Below are 19,809 nucleotides of genomic sequence, written 5' to 3' on the forward strand. Positions count from 1 at the left end.
ACTAGGTTTCCTGCATCTTCCACTAAAGCAACCGGTATTTTCCTGTCAGAGAGGCAGGTTTCTGGAGCAAACGTGCTAGAGGCATTTCCTAGCTCCACCAGACACGCCAGTTAAAAAGCCCCAGAACTGCAATTCTCTGTCACGCCATGTCCGATAGGCTTTGCAGTGCCTTAAAAACCATGACAACCTTCAACTTGTCCGCGAGAACAGAAGGGACACCACGCTGTCCCGAGTGCTCTGGCTACTATTACCTGTAGTCCCAAACACCGGCTGTTAAGGACGGATGCTCGCCTGTAGTTGAACATAGGGGCACTCTATGGATTTAACTTTCTGGATAGTGTTTACCTCTGCACAAAAATTCTCCAAGCAGAGCGGAGAGGCCCAATGTCAGTAACGCTTTTAATCCCAGGCGTGTGCTGTGCTCAGCTCCTGCCTGCCGAGAAGGGAGAGCGTGCAGCAGCCAGGCCGAAAGGAGCAGAGCTGACAGCCTGGCACTGCCGCGGCTGGGCACAGACACCTTCTGCCATGAACCCTGATGGTGCTTGTGCGGTTCAGACCCCCGCCTACCATCCTAGGCTTCTCCAAAAACTCAGTCACCGCATTATGACATTAAAAAAACCCAGACATAACTGTAAAACTGCTGGGGTGGTGGGGAAAGGCTCCAAGTCGATTTCGGTTCCTTTTGTAGATCCCCATTTCCTTTCAACTCTGTGTGTGACAGATACTGCATCTTCCTTGCCAGGGGGCTTTGAAACGCTCCTCATTTCAGGCTTGCCTTTGTAATTAGAATTTAGGAAAACAGTCCCAAGGAGCAACAAAAACAGTCCGAAGGAACAACTGTAATTTAACACTACATTTTGAAAAACATTTTGCTAATGAGCGTGGAATTTGTGAAAATCTTTTAACAGCAAAGCTGCAAGTCAAACTACTTGGCTGTCTTCATACTGCGTTTCCTGCCTCCACCAGCCTTTGTGCGTGTGCTCCCCTCTTCGCTGGCTCCGACTTTGCTGGAGTGTAGGACAGGACTGGATTTGGGAGCAGCTGGCCTGCATGAAACCTAATACTGTCAATGACCCATAAACCTTAGGAAAACAACATGCCGGGTTAATTTAACAGAACACAATTGTATATAGGGGCTGAAGGATGAACTTGGAATCAAAAGCTATCAGATAACAGGACTACCTGAGCTCGTATTTTTAAACCACTTTGTAGTTAATCAATGTAATTTTTCATTTTGCACAAGCCATCCGTATTATTTCCAAATTTGCCTTCTCTGTAAAGTAAGCTCTACAAGCTGCTGGAAGTACATATGAAAGAAGCAGTAAGCCTGAGCAGTATGGCTGCATCTTGTTCAGGTTTTGCCACATTTTGGGGTTGGTTTTTTTGTTTGTTTGTTCTTTTCCTTTGGTTTCTTCTTTTTTTTTTTTTTTTTTTTGAGAAGCTCTTTTACAGAAATGGAGCACTGAGATGTAAAATAGGCATTACTGAGGATTATGAAATAGTGAAACTGAGGAACCCATGTCAAGTGACAGTCTGATAAATACAGGTGCATCACATTTTGGAGATTTCAGTGCAATATTGCCTTTTTTTAGCTCAACCATTTTCTAAATATATTCATAACCCCCAATTCTTGTTGTGTTATCCCATATATGTCCTTGTTATGAGAGGTAAAGCTACACGTGATAACAGATATGATATGCATTGAGAGCACTTCTGCTTTTGCAAATCTTTTTTCCCCCCTCAAAGGATGATTTCTGCCTTCCAAACATTCATTTTTATATAAAGCAACTAAGTGGGACCTTCCAACTACCTATATTTCTTCATTGCCCCCATTTTATGGGGCAAATCGAGACTGTATGGCTAAGTGATCTGCTCAAAGTCATACAGGAAGCCTCCAGTTTCCTCAAACCCTCTACTATCTTCAACTTCCGCAAACTCATTTCCTTTCCTTTACAATCTTCTTAAATACCAAGTATCTTTAGCTTCCTCCCTCCCGCAAAAAAAAAAATTAAGAAAAAATAACTTTAAGATCAACTCTTCCTTTATAAGATTTCAAGATACAAGTTCTAATTAAAAGATTTTTTTTAATCAAATGAAATAATTGGTTATTCTACATCTGATGGTTCAGCAAATGGGAACATGACAAATGATTTAGCAAACCATATGGAAAACTACCATTCTTAATTAGTCACACACATTTCAGCAGCACCCAGTGATGAATTTAGAGTAGTTGATACAATATAGAATATCACCTTTGTTTTCCCCCCCAACTAGTGCACCCTAATCAGGTTTTCTATTTAAAAAACCCCTCAGATTACGAGCAAGATACCGAGTTAATGAATCACATTTCAAGCGTGCCAGTAAGACACTTGCAGCAGCGGTGTTGGTTGTTCACATGCCATGATTTCCTCTAGACTTTCTAGCCATATCTACAGCATTTGAAGCACACATTAAAACCATGGTAACGAGAAAGTTCTGTTTTTAGGAGTGTTCATCACTCCATCTCCCTAAATCACCTTTTAATCTATACTTTGGAATCTTAGGGTAGCAACCACCATGCCAACTTTAAGATTTCCGTGAAAAGTATTTTATACAAGCATTAGACCTACTAAATAGCTTAAAACATAGCAGCATTACCCAAACTCCAACCATACTGCCTGCATGACCACAACTGTCCTTTTTCCTGTGTGTTAAAGCACAATGCAGTTAGGATGTCGCAGGGTGCTCGGAACAATCCATAATTGGCCCTGTTTTGACTGGATGTCTCCATCCATTCTATGCTCACAGGATAAGACCCAATAATCTAGGTTTTAGGTGATCTCACGAGAGTTGTAAAGACTTGAGAGATTTTCAGCACAGTATTAAGTTGCTTATATGAAGACTGTGGATTAGGTCAACTTTTTAAAAAGCATTCACTATATTCTAAAAACTCCCAGCTCAAGGAATACTCAGCTACAGTAAAGGAAGAGTTTTAGGGAGAGCAGGAAATCCACATACAGACACACTGTATGCGTGAGTTTTTTCCTTTTTACATCAAGTCATACCAATCGGTGTGCTCTCCTCATTACCATGCTGACTGTGTTTGTAACAGCTGGAGAGAAATCCTGGCTGCTGCGCAATCAGAGACAAAACTCTCATTGACTTTTGCTAGGCTCAGATTTCACCCATGTTGATCAAAACGCTTGGGAGCAGCGAGCGAACTACCTACAATACAGTGCCTGTTACTGCCAACACTATTACAATTAGTGGCAGTGGGATATTTTTGCAAAACTTTCTTGGTATGCAAGAGGGTTTACACAGCCACACAGCTCACAGAGCAGACAACAAAAGCTTGTTAGAAGAAGCCTCTTATCTTCCCTCTGACCTTTTGAGAGGAGTAGTAGAAAAGCAAGATGTAGTTAAAAGCATCTTATGACAATAGGGCTGCTTATGCTGTATCAAAAACTGACCATGTGAAACATTTTAAAAAAGGCTGTAACAAGCCAGCCTTGTCTTTCTTAAGGAAGTAAACAGCAATTGATTGCATAGTTAAAACTTAAGATTTGCACATGTACAGTCTGTTTATATTAGAAATGGTCAGAAAAATAATCTTAGTTTATATGCATAGCATATGGTTCATTTCACAACAACCTATTTAAGAATTTTCAAAAAAGAGATGTATGACAAGGCTGCTTCATTCTCTTTTCTGTTTTCAAACTAGATAACAGTGAAAAAAGTTACCTTTGACTTCTGTAACTGGCACTCTCAGCTAATATTGTTAGTTAATACAAACACAGTCCTAGCAATGTAGTACTTCCTCCTCCAGTTCAAACTCTATCTCCATTTTAGCTACAAGTGATTCCTAAAATAATGGCCAGTGATTAAAGCATACCAGAGATGGAACATTATTTTTTCCTCAATTTTCTCGGCTCAGTTTGCAAAAAGCCTTGTCAAATGTTTTTCTTTCCCTAGCTGCAAAGACAGGAAACAGTCTCCTCAGAAGCAATCTTTGTTTCCAAGAATAGCAACATGCTCTTGAGGTCTTATCGCTCTCATTTGTAATAAGAGTAGCATAAGACAGTCCTGTGAATGTTGACATGAAACACATGACTATCGTCACACATGTTCATCAGTGCTACTACTTAATATTGTAGCATAACCCTGTTCTCCTTTGCAACCTTCCATGTGAACATTATTTTTAATATGTACCTATCAGCTAGGTCAAACCTGAAGCAGGTTATAAAAGTATCTGTTCAAGGTTGATTCAGCTTGAATTGTCTCTTCCTGAAGCGGTGCATTCCCAAGGAATTCCAGTTACAGACCACTAAGACCAAAGTTTCTCAGGCTTCAGACGAAGACCAGATCAGCTGCACAAGACAACCAGAACTAGCTGCTCATGCCTACTGGGAGATGTGACAACAGAATGACGGTGATCAGCATAACCAAAAAGACACTGTGGCAGGAATATTTACGGTAACTTTCCATTTCATGCTACGTATGACAGATTAAGTCCTTATGTGGGAATCGTAACTCAGAACAGAGTAACTTCTCAGGCACAGAGACAACCATGCATTGTGCTCCCCTCTGAGCCGAGCAGCACTGCACTCCTATGGCTTAGCAGGACAACTCCATGGGAGCAAAGCTACAGGGATCCTCAAGAGCACTCTGCTACACTGGCCAAAACTCTGAGTGGTCCTGCTGAACCATCTGGCCTCACAGCAGCAGCAGGCCAGAAGGCCCTGGATTCAGTGAGCACAAACACAGGTATGACAGGTTTTTTTGGAGATCATGTACCCTGCTCTCAAATCCATCCTTGGGAGCTAATCATGTCCTTAAAAACTCAGCTGTACCAGAGTGCTCCACAAGAGCAAACCTATGGGCTTTTCAAAGGGAGATCCAACATTACTACCAAAAACTAAGGTATGAAGAAAAGATATTTGTGTTTTTAAATCCTTCAATGAGAATAAAGGAGCATACTACTCTAGCTTCCATCTCGTCTAGTTTCCAGTCTTGTCACAAAGTTTCTCTTCCACTGATTCACAACCAAGAGATGCCATCTCAACAAAATGTCTCCTCCCTCCATAGAAATGGTCTGCGACAGTCCTGTACAACTCTTGCAGTGATAAGAAACCTAGAAAATGCATAAGTTAATGCCTCAACAGGCAAAGAAATACTTCTTATTTCTTTAAATAGCTGCAACCTTTTAGCTGTTTCCATATAGCCTTCATGTACGCGTATACTCACACACAAGGGTTAAGACCTGCATCAGATATACAAAATATTGAATGGTAACTAAAATGCCAGCTAAACATGCCCACGTGTATCACGTACCTCAGGCCTCAGATAAACAGCATTCACACACAGTTAAGGCATGCTCTACTACTATGGCTTTATTGTTGCTCTTTCATTTTAGGCCCATCTCTGCGGCTTTCTGGATAGAGCACAAAGGGAAAAAAAATGTACATTGCTGATGCTCAACCTCTCTCACCCTCAGGCGTTTCAGAGTCATGCACTGAGCAGGAAATGTTACTGTTGATAGAAGACATCTCTCATCCCTCTAACAGGCTGTTGCTCTGCAGTGCAATATTCAGGCTAATTCACAGAAAACGTAACTACATTTGTTTGTAATCATATTTTGTTTCCCAATCAGAATCCTTCATGTAGTAAATAGAAGCTGATTTATTTATTTAACTATTATTTCATAGTTCAATGTACCCGTTCAAAACTGGGAAGAACAGGATATTAAGTCCAGTGGTCTCAACTTTAACCCTGCTAAATCCAAAGTTCACATTAGATTATTTTAGTTTCCCCCACAAAAATGTTTTTGGAAACTTTTGTAATAAGCACTTGCTTTTCCCACTCCAGAACAGCCTTTCACAGAACAATTAGATGATATGTACAAATATTTAATACAGTTTCATTAAATTTGTGCCATAGTTTGGGGAAAACCAACACACACTCAATTAAAATATACAGTATTTATTATCATCTTTCCTAAACAATTTTCCACATTCTTTCATTTCTTATAGCTACTAGTTAACACTCTACTGGTACAATTTAACTTAACGAAATACAGCTGAAATATCTTGTAAGAAAGAAATTATGAATATGCAGAGTTGGGTGGTTGTGCAGTGTATTGATCAAGCACAACAAAATCTCCCACAAATGCCCAGAGTTTTCTTTCTGTTCATAAATAGCTCCTGCAAAGCTTCTACCTGGCAATATAACTATTTACTGATGTTTAATTTTTATACCCTTATACTTAGATTAAAACTAAATATTTCTAATTCCATTCATAGGGCAGTAAGCTAGAAGTGGGTTAGTCACAGAACAAGAGCTAGGGAAAGCTCAGTTTAAATCTCATCAACCTGAAGTTTGGCAAATCATTTCCTTTCACTGTCTCTCTTTTCCTCCTACCCACCTTGACATTAGTTTGTAATTTCTGGAAGGCAGCAATGTCTCTTTGTACCTCTGCAGCACAAAGCACAGCTGTGCTCCAAACACACGGAGACCCTGCGGCACATCCAAAATGCAACAGGGAAAAATCCATTGTGCACTTGACATGGTCATATTCTGCCACCCTGCCTCATGCTTGCACAGTGTGTTACACCGTGAGAAATCCTGCTGAAAACCACAGGACTATTTGCAGAACAGGGCACTATTCAGAATGAATGAACGTGGCAGAATTCCTCCAATTATTTATTTTTCATCAACACCTGAGAGCCTACAAAAACCAGAAAGTTCTCTGACATGTACACCCCCTGGATGAATACACACAGGGAGGGCGCACACACTCCACCATAAAGAACCAGACCATTTTTGCCCTCACGGTACCCATAAGGATGCATTCATTCCCCCTTCCCCTTCTATCTCGACACAAAATGGAACATATTGACATCAGGTAAATTCTCTCCCAACCACAGAATCCCAGTGCTACACAAGTTCAGTCTGCAAAGCTCAGCTCTTGGCTTGTACTTGACTTTCACGCTTGATTGTATGGAGCCAGCCTACCCCCGAGGGGAGGTGGAGGTAGAGGTGAAAGCAGCAGCAGTAATAAGAGGGATAGTTCATGACTCCCAAAGACATTTTTAGCAAAGCTGACATGAGCAACAGCTACACAGAGCAGCTGCTGCCAGAGGAGACCACGAGTCAGACCTACTTTGTGACCACAGATCTAAATCAGAATTGTCCCAGGAAGAAATTTCTATCCAGACAAGCTATGGTATTCAGGGTTTTCCTCAGCCATAGTTGAGCAAATACCTAAACGAAGCTATCTCCTGTGAAGCTTCAAGAAGAAGAAAAAAAAAAAAAGAAATTCTCAATTCTTGGGCTGCACTGGCTACATGTTTGCTTAGAAGTCCTCTTAGGTGTCACCCAAAAAGAGGGTAGCAAAAAAACCCCAGTGTCTAGATTTGAAACAAAAAAAAAGAAAAAGAAAGGAAAAAAAAAGAAAAAAAAAGAAAAAAGCATGCTGAGTAACTTGGCAGGTAAAGCAATGTGGAGAAGCAGATTCCCTCACCCAAGCAATCAAAATGCTGGTGATCTTTCTCTCATACAGAGAGTAACTGGTCTGCTTAGGAGCTACTATCACAACCAGCAACAGTCACAATGGGTGGGAGTACAACTCTTGAGTACATCTCCAACCTGGAAATGTACTACCTGTTAGCGCTCATGAAGTAGAGTCAGAACATCCCTCTTGACATTACTGGGATAATCTCCTTTTCTTCTGTCACAGACAAGCAAGATTAAGACCCCATTTTCTAATACTGCAGGGCCCCCAGCTCAAATTTGACACCTTCTACAGCTACCCCAAAGTAAGGCTTTGGTGACATTAGTGTGGCACAAAGAATGACCAGAGAACCGCATTCTTTCCCTGAACCACTCTGAGAGGTGACCCCCAACTCATTTGTGAGGCTTGGTGATGGAGGCCTTTGTGCAGTGAAAGGGAATTCAGTCACATGCATCCCACCTCAATAACCTCAGAAGGAAGGTGGATGGGGCATGACTTTCACACGTAGCATAGAAATGAAATTTCAGCTTTGAAGCAGCCAGCAAGATCCTGGCTCAAGATGACAATTACTCACGTGAGAGCACGGATGCACTAAGATCAAGAGAATACAAGAAGAAGTTGAAGTGAGGAACCATACTACAAAGAGTTTCACTTCACTAGACAGCTGGGAAGAACTGAAACAGCGCAAGGAGTTCTCCCTCTCACATGCACGCAGTCTGTGTGTGAAAAGCAGGCGAGGTGTACGTGTAACTTCAGTGACTGTCAGGGCAAAAAACCTCATCTGGTACATCAGCGAGGGCTATCCTATGGAAGAAGAATGCGTAATACGATAAAGTTTAATGCACCGATTGACCTTTGTTGCTGAAGATATTCAAGTTTCACAAAAAGAGTCTTTGCCTGATTTTTCTTCCCACTTTCTGATGATCAAAAACCATCATGCAAAGCACATTATCTGTAAAAACATAAAGGTAACCCAGAACTCTCCCAAGCTCCACCAGGCCAGAGGAAATATCTGTCTTTTGAATAGCGCCAAACCACTGTGAATTTGCCAGTCATCCCACTTGTCCAGCCTCCAGACTGTCCTGCCTGTTTTTGATTAGATGCTTCTTCCCTTTTTTCACCATTAGCAACTACCTATATGAAAAAACATGACATAGGCAGCCATCAAATACACCTTTCACAGTAGCCTAACAAATCCAATGTACGTAAAAATTGCATGCCAAATGAATTTTATGCAGCATAAAATCAATGTAAGGCTTTATACACTACCAGGTTCTGCGCTACGCAGAGGCTATGGGCTTGTACTTGTCAAGGAAAACCAAAGAAGTGCATGTGATCCCAATCATCTGTTGGTGTAATTCCACTTTAAACAATAGAGCTAAATGAGCATGAAAACAGGGTAATGCAGGCATGCATCAGACCCCACATGTTTAAAGATCACCACCCTCCTCCCCTATGACTATTAAATGCACAATTCCTATTGCATATCAAAGGGGTTTCCTTTAGAAACAGAAGCTCTTGTCTGATATTTGCCTGACCACTTTCTGCTGCACCCAAGTTCATCTTTCACACATTTATCCTTATGACACCTCTGTGTATAATTTCCATCTTCCAGGTGAGAAATTACAACAAAAAGGGCAAGGGTGCTTATCTATCCCAGTCATAGTGAAATCACTGGAAATGTGTACCATTTCACAGGTATTTCGACACCTGAATGACTTAATCCAAATAATACAAGACTCTGTGGACAAGAATGTGGGTCTTCCAATTCCTCCTCTTCCCAATTCTGTGGCCCTAGCCCCAGAAGTGATCATCTTTTCTTATAGCAACTTGGTGGACTTGGTAGTATTAGGTTAACGATAGGACTCTATGATCTTAGTGGTCTTTTCCAACATAAATGATTCTATGAACTTGTAGCATAACAGCTGATGACGTATCAAGCAGCAAGCATGAGAACTCTGCCAGCTAAATTTCTGAAAATACCAAGCCATTCATCAATTTGTATCATAAGAGGTTTTGCCAAAGCATCGACCCTCTGTAATATTTACCCAACAACCACCTGCCCCTCCTGCAGATCCCAGCATGACTGATGCATTTGTGGTTTATGGTATGAAGTGAAAGAAGCTATGTATGAAAAATGCCTGAAGGCAGAAGTAGTTTCCTTTTCAACACCATTTGTTCATTTATGAGAAATCTACAGGACTCAGACAAGGATTCATAATTCATATGGTTTATATTCATGTTACAAGAGCAAAACAACCACCCATGACTGACAGCTTTTCTGGTAAAGGCTAAGAATTATCCACAACAGCGTTTAAATACACTACCAGTTGGTTTTTTTGCTGTTATCACTCAACCAATATTAAAATAATTTTCCTGTCATGCACCCATTACTTATACAAGCCATACTTACCTCAAAACTCTACAAACAAAAAAAGCAAAAGTTACTGCTCACATTCTTTACAAGAAAGACAGCAAGTCCTCTTTCATCATACTTAAAATGTCTAATAGATATTCCAAAATCACCTTATACACCCATATAATTGAAAAACTAGGTAAAAACATTAGGAGTGACAGAAAATCGCCATACTAGAATGTCTTTTCCCCCCTTTGCTTACTGTACAGAGTCCATGCTGAATAAAAGGTCACAGAAGTGGCTGAGAAAACATTCTCATCACAGCTATATGTAAAACATCCTTCCATGTTGCTGCCAAAATACTACGTCCCTGAAAGATTACAAATCATTCTGCAAATTAAAGGTATGCCTATTGACAGACTTACCATCCTAATACTATACTTAGGAAAAGATGGTAATTTCAAGGACTCTGATCCTGCACAGCACTTCAACACAAGCTTAATGTTTAGTGGGACTATTTATAAATGCATAAATTTTGCTGGACTGAGCAAGAGTACTTTTGCACTTTCCATAATGGACCAGCAGTTTGGAAATGAAATAAAGTGCCCTGCTGCTCCCCTGCCTTGTGGCACTTTGCTCAGTCATTTTATACCTGTATTATGAGTATTTGTAACAATAATGCTTAAAATCACTATTTTATGCCCACTCATCCCAGGGATAAAAGGGTTCAAGGCAAGGAAGAAAAACCACATCTCAACTATATGCTTTTCAGAGCTGGTGACATGCAAATTAATCAGCTTTGAACATTTACTGTAGCAGGCACACAGCTTCCTAAACTGCTAGCTAAAATAGAGTACTAACATAATAAAGCTCCTAATTCTACCAGTCTTGAAGGGTAACAGGTTGAAAAGCAGATTCCCCACCATCACAAAACAAGACAGACCCCATACTTCTCATTAGAGTAATTTTTCAGAAAGTTCTGTTGACCAGATGTGGCCGAGAAGCAGGAAAATGTGAACCAAGATCCTCATAACTCTTTCAATCAGTCTCAGTAATACAGTTTCTCTGTTTCTTTCAGGCTTTACACAGTGCTGCTGGACTCTTCCCCAAACAAGCTTTTGGCTAACAGAGCCTTAAGCACAGATGGGTCTCTGGCCTTATTTAGCAGGGATCCTCCTGAAGGCATTGCTGTCTGATTTTATAACATTTGATTCAAATGGTTCAGTGACTTGGCCGGGGCACATAACCCACTTTTTTAATGCTTGGTTCATTAACAAAGCTCATGTTTATTAACTACAAATAAACTTTGCTTAACATTGAACTCCCCTACCACTAATTATCTGTCTTAAATGGCAATTAATTGTGAATAATAAAAAATGATCAATTACCGATTTCCTCTCTTGTTTCAGCTCCTGCACATAGCGTGTTAACTCTCCAGTGATAAGAGAGGTCATGTTCTCTGAAATGACCTCATGCTGTCCGGCATAGTCATTCATTTCATTTAAAGTGGCTAGGAAGGCTCTAGTTGATGTGTACCTGCAGAGAACAAAAACGCATTCTGCTTTTAGTCCCTTTCTTTTCAGAAAGACACGCTGCAAAGGGAGGCTGTATCCTTATTAAGCATTTAGTATTGCTACATGAGACTGAATATGGATTAGCACAGATTCACTTGAAGGAATTTCTCAAAAGGAAGCCTATCCCCCACACTGACAGTTACCTGACAAATTAATCTCGATTTAGACAGTCTGACATTGGCTCTTAAAATATCACAGTTTTAGAGTGCCAGGTTTTTTTATCAGCACTATTCTAATCTATATTCACCAAACATTTCTAGTTATACTCTTTCAAGTCCTACAAGTCAGCGCACAGTCATCAGTGTAATCTGCCTGGCAAAATCCTAAGCAACCAACATTTTGGCTAGCACAGTGCAGAAAAGAAAACTTTTCATAGTGTAAATTGGATTTAAATCAGCTATACTTTATACAGTTTTCAAAAGGTAGTGAGTTTACTACCAGGTGTTCATTGTCAACCCGTATTTTTTAGTACCTTCCATCGCAAGGTTTATTTTTCATATAAAATAATCTCCTATACAGCATTCCATGTATTATTAAAAGGAAGAAACAAACATCTGTGCACACAATTTCAAAACAGCAGATTATGTCGCTAGCATATTCAACACAGAGCCAACAGAGCTGCATTTAAATACCCCAGCTGGCTGTTCTGGTCAACTGGACGACAGCAGCTTTGAAGCACTGCATTTGTACATACTAGAAAAACTATTAATATTAAATGGTAGCAGTCTGCACTGATAACATCACCTAAAGGTGAAAAAGCAAAGCAAAGAGGAAGAGACTTAGAGGAAAGAAGAGGGGATTGGTACAAGTAGGGATGAAAAAGGCATCAGAAAAAAAACACAAAACTCAAAAAGAGACTAAAAACGTAGTCCAGTGCAAGCAGCCACATTCACAGTCAAGCTGTGGTGCCTCAAGAGAAATCCCCGTTGCGAAAGACAGGGGATAAAAGCTGCAGGACTACAGACTGACAATAAGCTTGCAAACAGGTAATTTTTAGACGGGCTGTCTCAAAGCAGTGTCCGAGGCACCCAAAGGTCACATCACAAATCCCCAGACATTGTTTAGAGACATGAGGAAACTATACTGAGGTGAACACTACATTTAAAAGGGCAAAGGATACACAGGATCTTCTGTGCCACATTACATGAATCATCTAACTCCAATATCCTTTTCCAGCAATGAAAGATGTGTCAAAAAAGGTTGCAGTAAACTCAAAATACCCATTTATGGTATAGCTACCCAAAGGCAGATTTATTCCTAATCCCGGGTACAGACCAAAACAGCTGATGTGCTGGAAACATAAGCTTCCTTGTGTAAATATCACTATCTCAGGGAACAATGGCATAAATAACAGATTTCCAAACAATGTTACTAAAAATAAATTAAAAAGAAAATGAAAAGGCTGTTATCTCTGTTAATACAAGCCACTAGAGTAGCTGTATACAGCATCTTGGGGGCGTGACCCAAAAATCTGAATCAATACAATAATACAGTTGGACCTGTATCCAAACTTATTTTAAATGTTTCAAATTTCAAGGTCAAGGGTTTGAGTCTGCTGCTGGGCTCTCCAGAGGCAGAGCAGCCTCCTGCAATGTGAGGCTGCAGGGTCAGACTCTGCGATGCTTTCATTCAAAGCTGATGCATTACAAAACACTGACGTTGAGAAACTTCAGAGTGCTCTAAGGAAAAGTTCTCGCTCTGGCTTATAGCCTGTCTGTTGGAAAGCTCCTCCTCTAGAAAGTTCTCTTCAAAGAGTATCTTTAATCTCATCAAGGGCAGGAATGTGGTCCTTAACAGCATGTGGTCTATCATCACCTGTATCCACGTCCTCAGCATCATTCAGTGAAGGAGCTGTGCTCTGACACTGCAGTTGCTGTCTGTGAGCACTGCATCAGTCCCCTGCCACCAGCAAGATACAGCCTGAATACGTGAATCCACAGCAGACAGCTAAGGCTATGCAGCATCCTTCAACAGCAGCAAGTCATGCGTCAATCCACCCCAGGATACTGGGAGTAAAAACTACATCCCTCACCTTACTCTTCAAGAACCACTGTTTTCTCTGTGCTGTTATAATTTTTATTTTAGTAACTTTAGTTACTAAAGTTTAGTAAGTTACTAATCTGTGTTGTCAGTCCATTTGAGTAATTTAATACTTACGCAGACTGCTCAAGTTTCATGCTAAAATTAACAACTGTTTCTGTTCCTGCTGAAAGTAGTTAAGAGTTTGCTCATTCACGTCAAAGAGCCAGGATCATACAGTCTGGCTTAAAGTTTTTAAAGTACATGAAAAAAAACAAACCAAAACATAAAACCCCAAACCAGGCATCCAGAAACCATAACACATAAAGGGAATTGAGTAGTTACAGACCAAATCCAAACTTTGAAAATCCACTCCTTAGCATCTACCATATAAATCTGTTTCTGCATCTCTAATTTCTATACTCTTGTACATGACTTCAAAATCCTTGGTTTACAAGCCAAATCCTAGTTGGTAACCCAAACTTCTCCCCTTCCTCCACCAATGCATGCTCGAGTCAGCAGTGGATCATGAACATACCTGTATTCTTCCTCTTCTTTGGAGTTCTTTTTGGGTTGGTATTTCTTTGAAAGATTCCTAAAATTAAAAATACATATACATAAAATTAAATTTAAAATGTCCTTTACATTAACTGGATAATCTTTGCATGCACACACATTCTGTGGGGCTTCAGTTTTTATTTGCAGCGACTAGACACCTTTTCAGAAGCATGACTGCAATTAGGCTTTGATTGCGTTGTAGTAGCACTCAAAGGATGGGCTGCACAGTGCTTCAGTCTCTATAACTGCAATAAGTAGCAGATTCTGAACCTGAGAAGTTAATAAATTAAGGTCATGAATTCAATACACCCGAGTTCTGGTTCTGCTGATGCACAAGCCTCCTTCACCTGATCTAAAGGAGAGACGCTTTTACAGTAAAAATACTGGTGCTTACACACACAGACATGCTTTACAAAATCCACCCAGTAGAACGTGCTACTCCATATCCAAAGGTCAGCCAGCTCATTAAAGTATCATTTGCTGCAGCAGATAACACTCATGGCCAGGCAAATTTGCCTGCCTTTAGCGGGATGCTTCCAAGGAAGAGAAAAAGCTTCATAAAGCTGTGGGAAGCTGCACTGAGATGACAAAAGGGGGATCATTTTATGATTATCAGCTGATGCTGGGAGACATGAAATTTGATTATCCCAATTAGCACAGCTGTTTGCATCTCTCATTACCCCACATCCAACTAATGATTTAATTTTAAAATATTGATATGCTCTTCAAGTGATCATATCTTGAATAAGAAATGTGAAGATAACTCTGTTAGCACATTTGACAGCTAGCATATAGCTTCCATGGTCCTGGAAGTACTGACTGCAAGTCCCTGGCCAGCAGCACATCAGGGGTTTAATGAATGTGTGCTGTCCATACCTTGCTGATACTTAAACCTCAACATTACGATGCGTATTGCACTGTAGCACAATACACCACCACGCATCTTTTCAACAATGCAAACCTGACAAATCTGACTTAGCAATTTTAAGACCTTTTCAGTGCTGCAGCACTGGGATCTCCTCTATTCTAAACTCAGCCCTATTACTGCATGGCTTCCTGCAGTCTCTGTTACCGTACTGTGAAGTGGAAGCCATTTGTTTTAGCTTTACAAAGTTGCTTCAGCGATTAAGAATAACATACAAGTGGTATTGATGGAATCATCCAAAGGACTACCAAGTTTCATTGACCTATCTGTGCCAAACTTTTTGGAGGACTCCCAGGACACATCCAGCTGAAAAGAAACTGCTTTTTCAGAGGTGTAACCCACTCCCTGTTGCATGCTGGGTTTACTGCTAACTAGGAGACAGCAGGGCCTCTTGTCGCACATTTCTTATTCCTTTTGTTCTCCTTAAGGAATTAAGAAGCATCTGCCCAAACAGAGTAGTAGCCAGAACCGTGGCAGATTTGCACAGACAAACATGTGTTTCTCAAAATGTAAGTAACCCTATGGGAAGGGATCCAAATGAGCATCTCCTTTCCAGTCTCTGCCTTCTCTGAAAAGAGGATGCTCTGAAACAATGCACTTTTCTCTAGTTCTGCGTACAGCAGTTTCAACCAAAGAATACCAGCATGGCAAGAATTCTGCAAACTGCTCTGCATGATTACACTAAGTCTTACAGCACTCTTCGTATGCCATGGGAATGCCTCCCTCCACACACCTGCTTAAAGAAGAAAGGAAAAACCACAAGAAAACATGCGCAGAAGACTACACTAATAAGGCATTTTCACACACACTCTAAACACATGTCCCTGCACTGTCATGCTGCCCAGTTAATTCTGACATACAGAGCTATTGCCTTCTTATGAACCTTTAAAGGTGTAGAAATGCTACAGAGCTAGGGAAAGAAAATGCAGACAGTATGCTTTCACATGAAAAAAAAAAAAGATTCTGAAAGCATGTAACAAGGATTAGCATCGGGGTTAAACATTTTTTTCTATGTGCTTTATAAAACACATAAAATACACAATCTATATATTTGAGTTTTTTTATCTCCCCCCCCCCCCCCGCCTTTTTTCAATCAAAAACATACGTAGGGTTTTAAACCAGGATACACACAAAAAAACCCCACCAACCCAGAAGTGATACTGAATCTAGAAGTGATACTGAATCCAGTAGGAGTCAATATGACTCTCTCACGTTGAAGTTCAGCATGCAATCATGCAGTGTCATGACCAGGACGCCAGCACTTCCCTGCAATGACACCTTCAGAGCTAATAGTGATTAAAGAGGGCACTAACACGTAAGAACAAAGATCAGCAGTCAAAACAGCAATTCTGGAAAGATTCTATGCCAGCCTGTGCACCTGTTCCAATTCACTATTTGACTTTCACACTGCATCATTTCTTCTGCCTTTCCAGCTTGTTTCTCTGCTCCCTTATTTCCACTTCTTTGACATCTTACTCTTTCTCTCACATTATCATCAGAGGCTCCCGATTCTCAGATTATCCTGATATCTTAAGCATTTTTTTCCAGTATGTCTTCTTCAATGCCATCTATCCATCGTCACATTAGACAAGGCTTTTGACACACCTTTTGGTGCTCAGTGTGCGCTGTAAGTTAAGCAGTGACTAGGGAAGGAAGACAATGAAACACCACTTCAGCACTCAGAGCATAGCATCCAGCACGTCACATCCAACAGAAGTTCAAAAGAAAACACAGCAACAAGTGAGCACCCTACCATAGTTTCTGCATCCCTTCCTCCCCAGCCTAATTTAATGACTCAACAATTATAAAGAAAACAATCATGTCAAATCTGAACTGGACTCTCAAACCAGAGCCGACTGTAAATGGTACAAGCAGGACTTAATAGTGCAGGCACAATGTAGAAGGTATGTGACATTGCAGAGTTTCTCCCAGTGGTGTAATGAGATAAATTTTATGCATCCTGCGAGTACGTAAATCTAAATTAACACTTTTAAAACAAAATATTACATATATATCTGCAGAATTATAAAGGGGAAGGAAAAAAACATTTTTAAATAGAGGCCAATTAAACTTCAACAGATCACGAGGCTGAGATGTAGATAGTCAGACAGGACGAATAGCTAGCCAGGGAGCCCAGAGACCAAGCAGAAACACAAGTTCCACAAAAGAAAATAAAGTCCAGCAGCTTTACTTACACTATAAATAAAACTTTTGAGTTAAATCCACAGGAGTGTCTTGTGTTAACTTGTCCCTTTTTAATAGTATGTCTGCATGTTATGACATGCAGTGATATGCTGCAGCTCTGTTAGACCAAATGGATGTCATACAAGAAAGGTTTGCACCAGGCTTGAGGAGACTTATTAAAAGCAGATGATTTTTTTTTTTTTAATGTCCAGCACTGTTTTATCTCAACATTTGACAAGTCTACATTTTTGTTTTTTCTTTTATACCTCTAACATCTTAGATGACCCCAAACAGTGTTGTGTTTAAGAGCTCCTCAGGGATGAATGTATTTGTCCTCAAATCATACCCGTGGGTGGGGGAGACAAATGCAGCTATGCATGGGGAATTAAAATACAGAGAGAAGAAACAAATTGACCAAGTTTGTTTTGGCAGTCTAGGACAGAATAAGAAATAAAACTCATGAGTTCAGAGGTTCTACATATTCAAGGTAAAACTATCCCACTTTCCTTAAACATTTTGTTTGTGTGTTTATTTTCATAATTATGCTCCTTACACCTGAAATTTGTCATCCTAAGAAATTCACTGAGTCTAGTGTGTGATTCTTTGTAAGACAGGCCTGCTCACACAGATACTCTGCCGGGATTTCCCAGTCCAGTCATACTCTCTTTCTTACAGCTCATTTTGCCTCTGTAATTCAATCTCTTCTCATCTCCATTTAGGATGTGAGCAATTTGTTCCTGCACAAGTAATTTTCTATTTCCTGCCTGTCTATAGCAGAAACCCTGGGGAATCCTTGTGGCATTCCCCTGAGAGGGCACATAACCATAAAGGCAGGGTTTTATCAACTACCGGTTCCTCATAAATAACAGGCTATTGTGCATCTCAAATCCATTCTAACACAAGGATCAAAAATTCTGGGTGATATTTTTTTTTTTTCAATAGACATTGTGCTTTAGATATATACAGATCAACTAGAACTTCAGATCTCAATACCTATAAATACTGAGAAGATGCAAGGAGTTGTAATGTGTATTATAGTAATGCAAAAAAAAAAGTTATGGCTTTACTGGAAGGGTTAGGAAGGATTAGTCCTGCACTCCTGCCCCATTTAGCTCCACCACCTCCAGTTTGTCACCCTGGACACTAGCGGCTGCCAACAGTATTGCACCACAGCCTCTCCCCGCAGCAGGACTGCCTGTGTGTTGTACTCCCTTTAACCCCTGTTCACCTCTCATTTTTTTTCTACCCTACACTGGGAAAAGCAGGGTAGGAGCTACTCATGGTGGGAGGGTTATTAGCACCCTTTCCTGTCCCCCTTCCCCATTTACAGTGTATCTGATCTCAAGGAATATGTTTTCTGGAGCCTGGTTCACATACACCCATCTCTACCTATAACCTGATGGTCGAACCAGACACGTAGACCATACACAGCAGGCATTTCCGGTAATGCAGCTACCTGAGATAAATTCACAGGATCTCTGCTCTGTTCAGGAGACACATCACAAGAACACTGGCAAGATTATAAAACTGTCAAAATTCAAATTTCAGCTGCAACCCAGCTAACTACAGAGCCGAAATTTCCAAGAGCTGAGACTGACTTTCTGACCTGCAGTTTCTCCAACACGCGTTCATAAAGAGCCTGTCTTACGAAAAGAAACCCTAAACTTTGCCTTACACAAATGATCATTATTCTGCTGAATTCTTAAACCCTTCAGCATTTATGCGCAGCAGTCCTAATTTCATGGAAAACATTACAATGCTATCCTCAAAGCCTGAGCCATTAATCATGCATAAATTGTGAGTAAGCCCTAGTATGCTACTCAGTCACCTAAATAACCTTCTTTTTTACAAAGCATATGATTTTCAGCAGAGATAATAAAACAGTATCTTAAATTAACTGTAGCTTTCAATTCTCTAAATTAAAGCTATTCTCTAAAAGCCATTATTATAAACCAAACAAATTACCACCACTGCAACAGTAAACTTAGAGATGATTACAGGCTCTGAACAGATGCAACTCAGAAGTCCAGAACTTTACATATCAACTTACCTAAGCTGCTTTGCATAGCTGAGTTCAATCTCTGTTCTTTCTTTTACAAACTTGATGTATTTTTCCAGAACATCAATACCCCACTGCGTGTGTTTTTCTAAGTTGTCAAACTGGTCCTGCAATGAATCAAAAAAATAGTTTCATCTTGTTGAACAGAGATCACTAAAAATAACTTCCAAAGCGTGTATCACCATAAAGAAAGTGTTATTAATATTTTCCATTACCACAGTTAGACATTTTTGTAGTGACACAGGTTTTTAAATCAACAAAAATCTGTCTTTTAACAGGACACAGTTCAGTACCATTCTTCATTCCTTACTTCTGAATCAGTTTCATTTCAGAAGTCTTGGCAATTCTACTAAATACAGTTTTCTAATATAAAGACATACTTAGACAAAGGATAAGAAATGGATACTCTTGCCACTATTTTACTCTGAAGAGTTAATAGAAGTTCCATGAATTTGAGGTCTATTCCTAATTAGTAATTCTTATTTTAGTCTGAAAAATACAGATTTATACTCAAGCTTTGTCAGTGTTACGAATTTAAAGTGTCATTTAGAACAGCTAACGATCTTTGGGCAGAACAGAATTTACTTCCCCTGTAGCCTCTTCTGTTGTAAACCAGAAGACATGCTAACAAATGATGCCACAAAA

General features: G+C 40.1%; 1 protein-coding gene across 9 annotated transcripts in view; it reads right to left on the reverse strand.

Annotated features, from left to right (window-relative positions):
* FNBP1 (formin binding protein 1) overlaps positions 1–19,265 on the reverse strand; it is a 68,286-nt gene extending 49,021 nt beyond the window's left edge. For 8 of the 9 annotated variants that reach the window (XM_075716073.1, XM_075716072.1, XM_075716067.1 and 5 more), the window contains exons 1-3: positions 19,156–19,265; positions 13,977–14,033; positions 11,234–11,381 (exon numbers count right to left, since the gene is read on the reverse strand). In XM_075716073.1, the coding sequence (XP_075572188.1) occupies positions 11,234–11,341 (108 nt within the window). In that variant the 5' untranslated portion in view covers positions 11,342–11,381; positions 13,977–14,033; positions 19,156–19,265. Of the gene's footprint in view, positions 1–11,233; positions 11,382–13,976; positions 14,034–19,155 lie in introns of those variants that run through there. The other variant, XM_075716064.1, reaches the window with a different exon arrangement.
* Between the last annotated feature and the right edge of the window lie 544 nt (positions 19,266–19,809).

Source organism: Pelecanus crispus, chromosome 9 (genome assembly GCF_030463565.1).
Source record: "Pelecanus crispus isolate bPelCri1 chromosome 9, bPelCri1.pri, whole genome shotgun sequence".
In the NCBI taxonomy this organism is placed as follows: domain Eukaryota; kingdom Metazoa; phylum Chordata; class Aves; order Pelecaniformes; family Pelecanidae; genus Pelecanus; species Pelecanus crispus.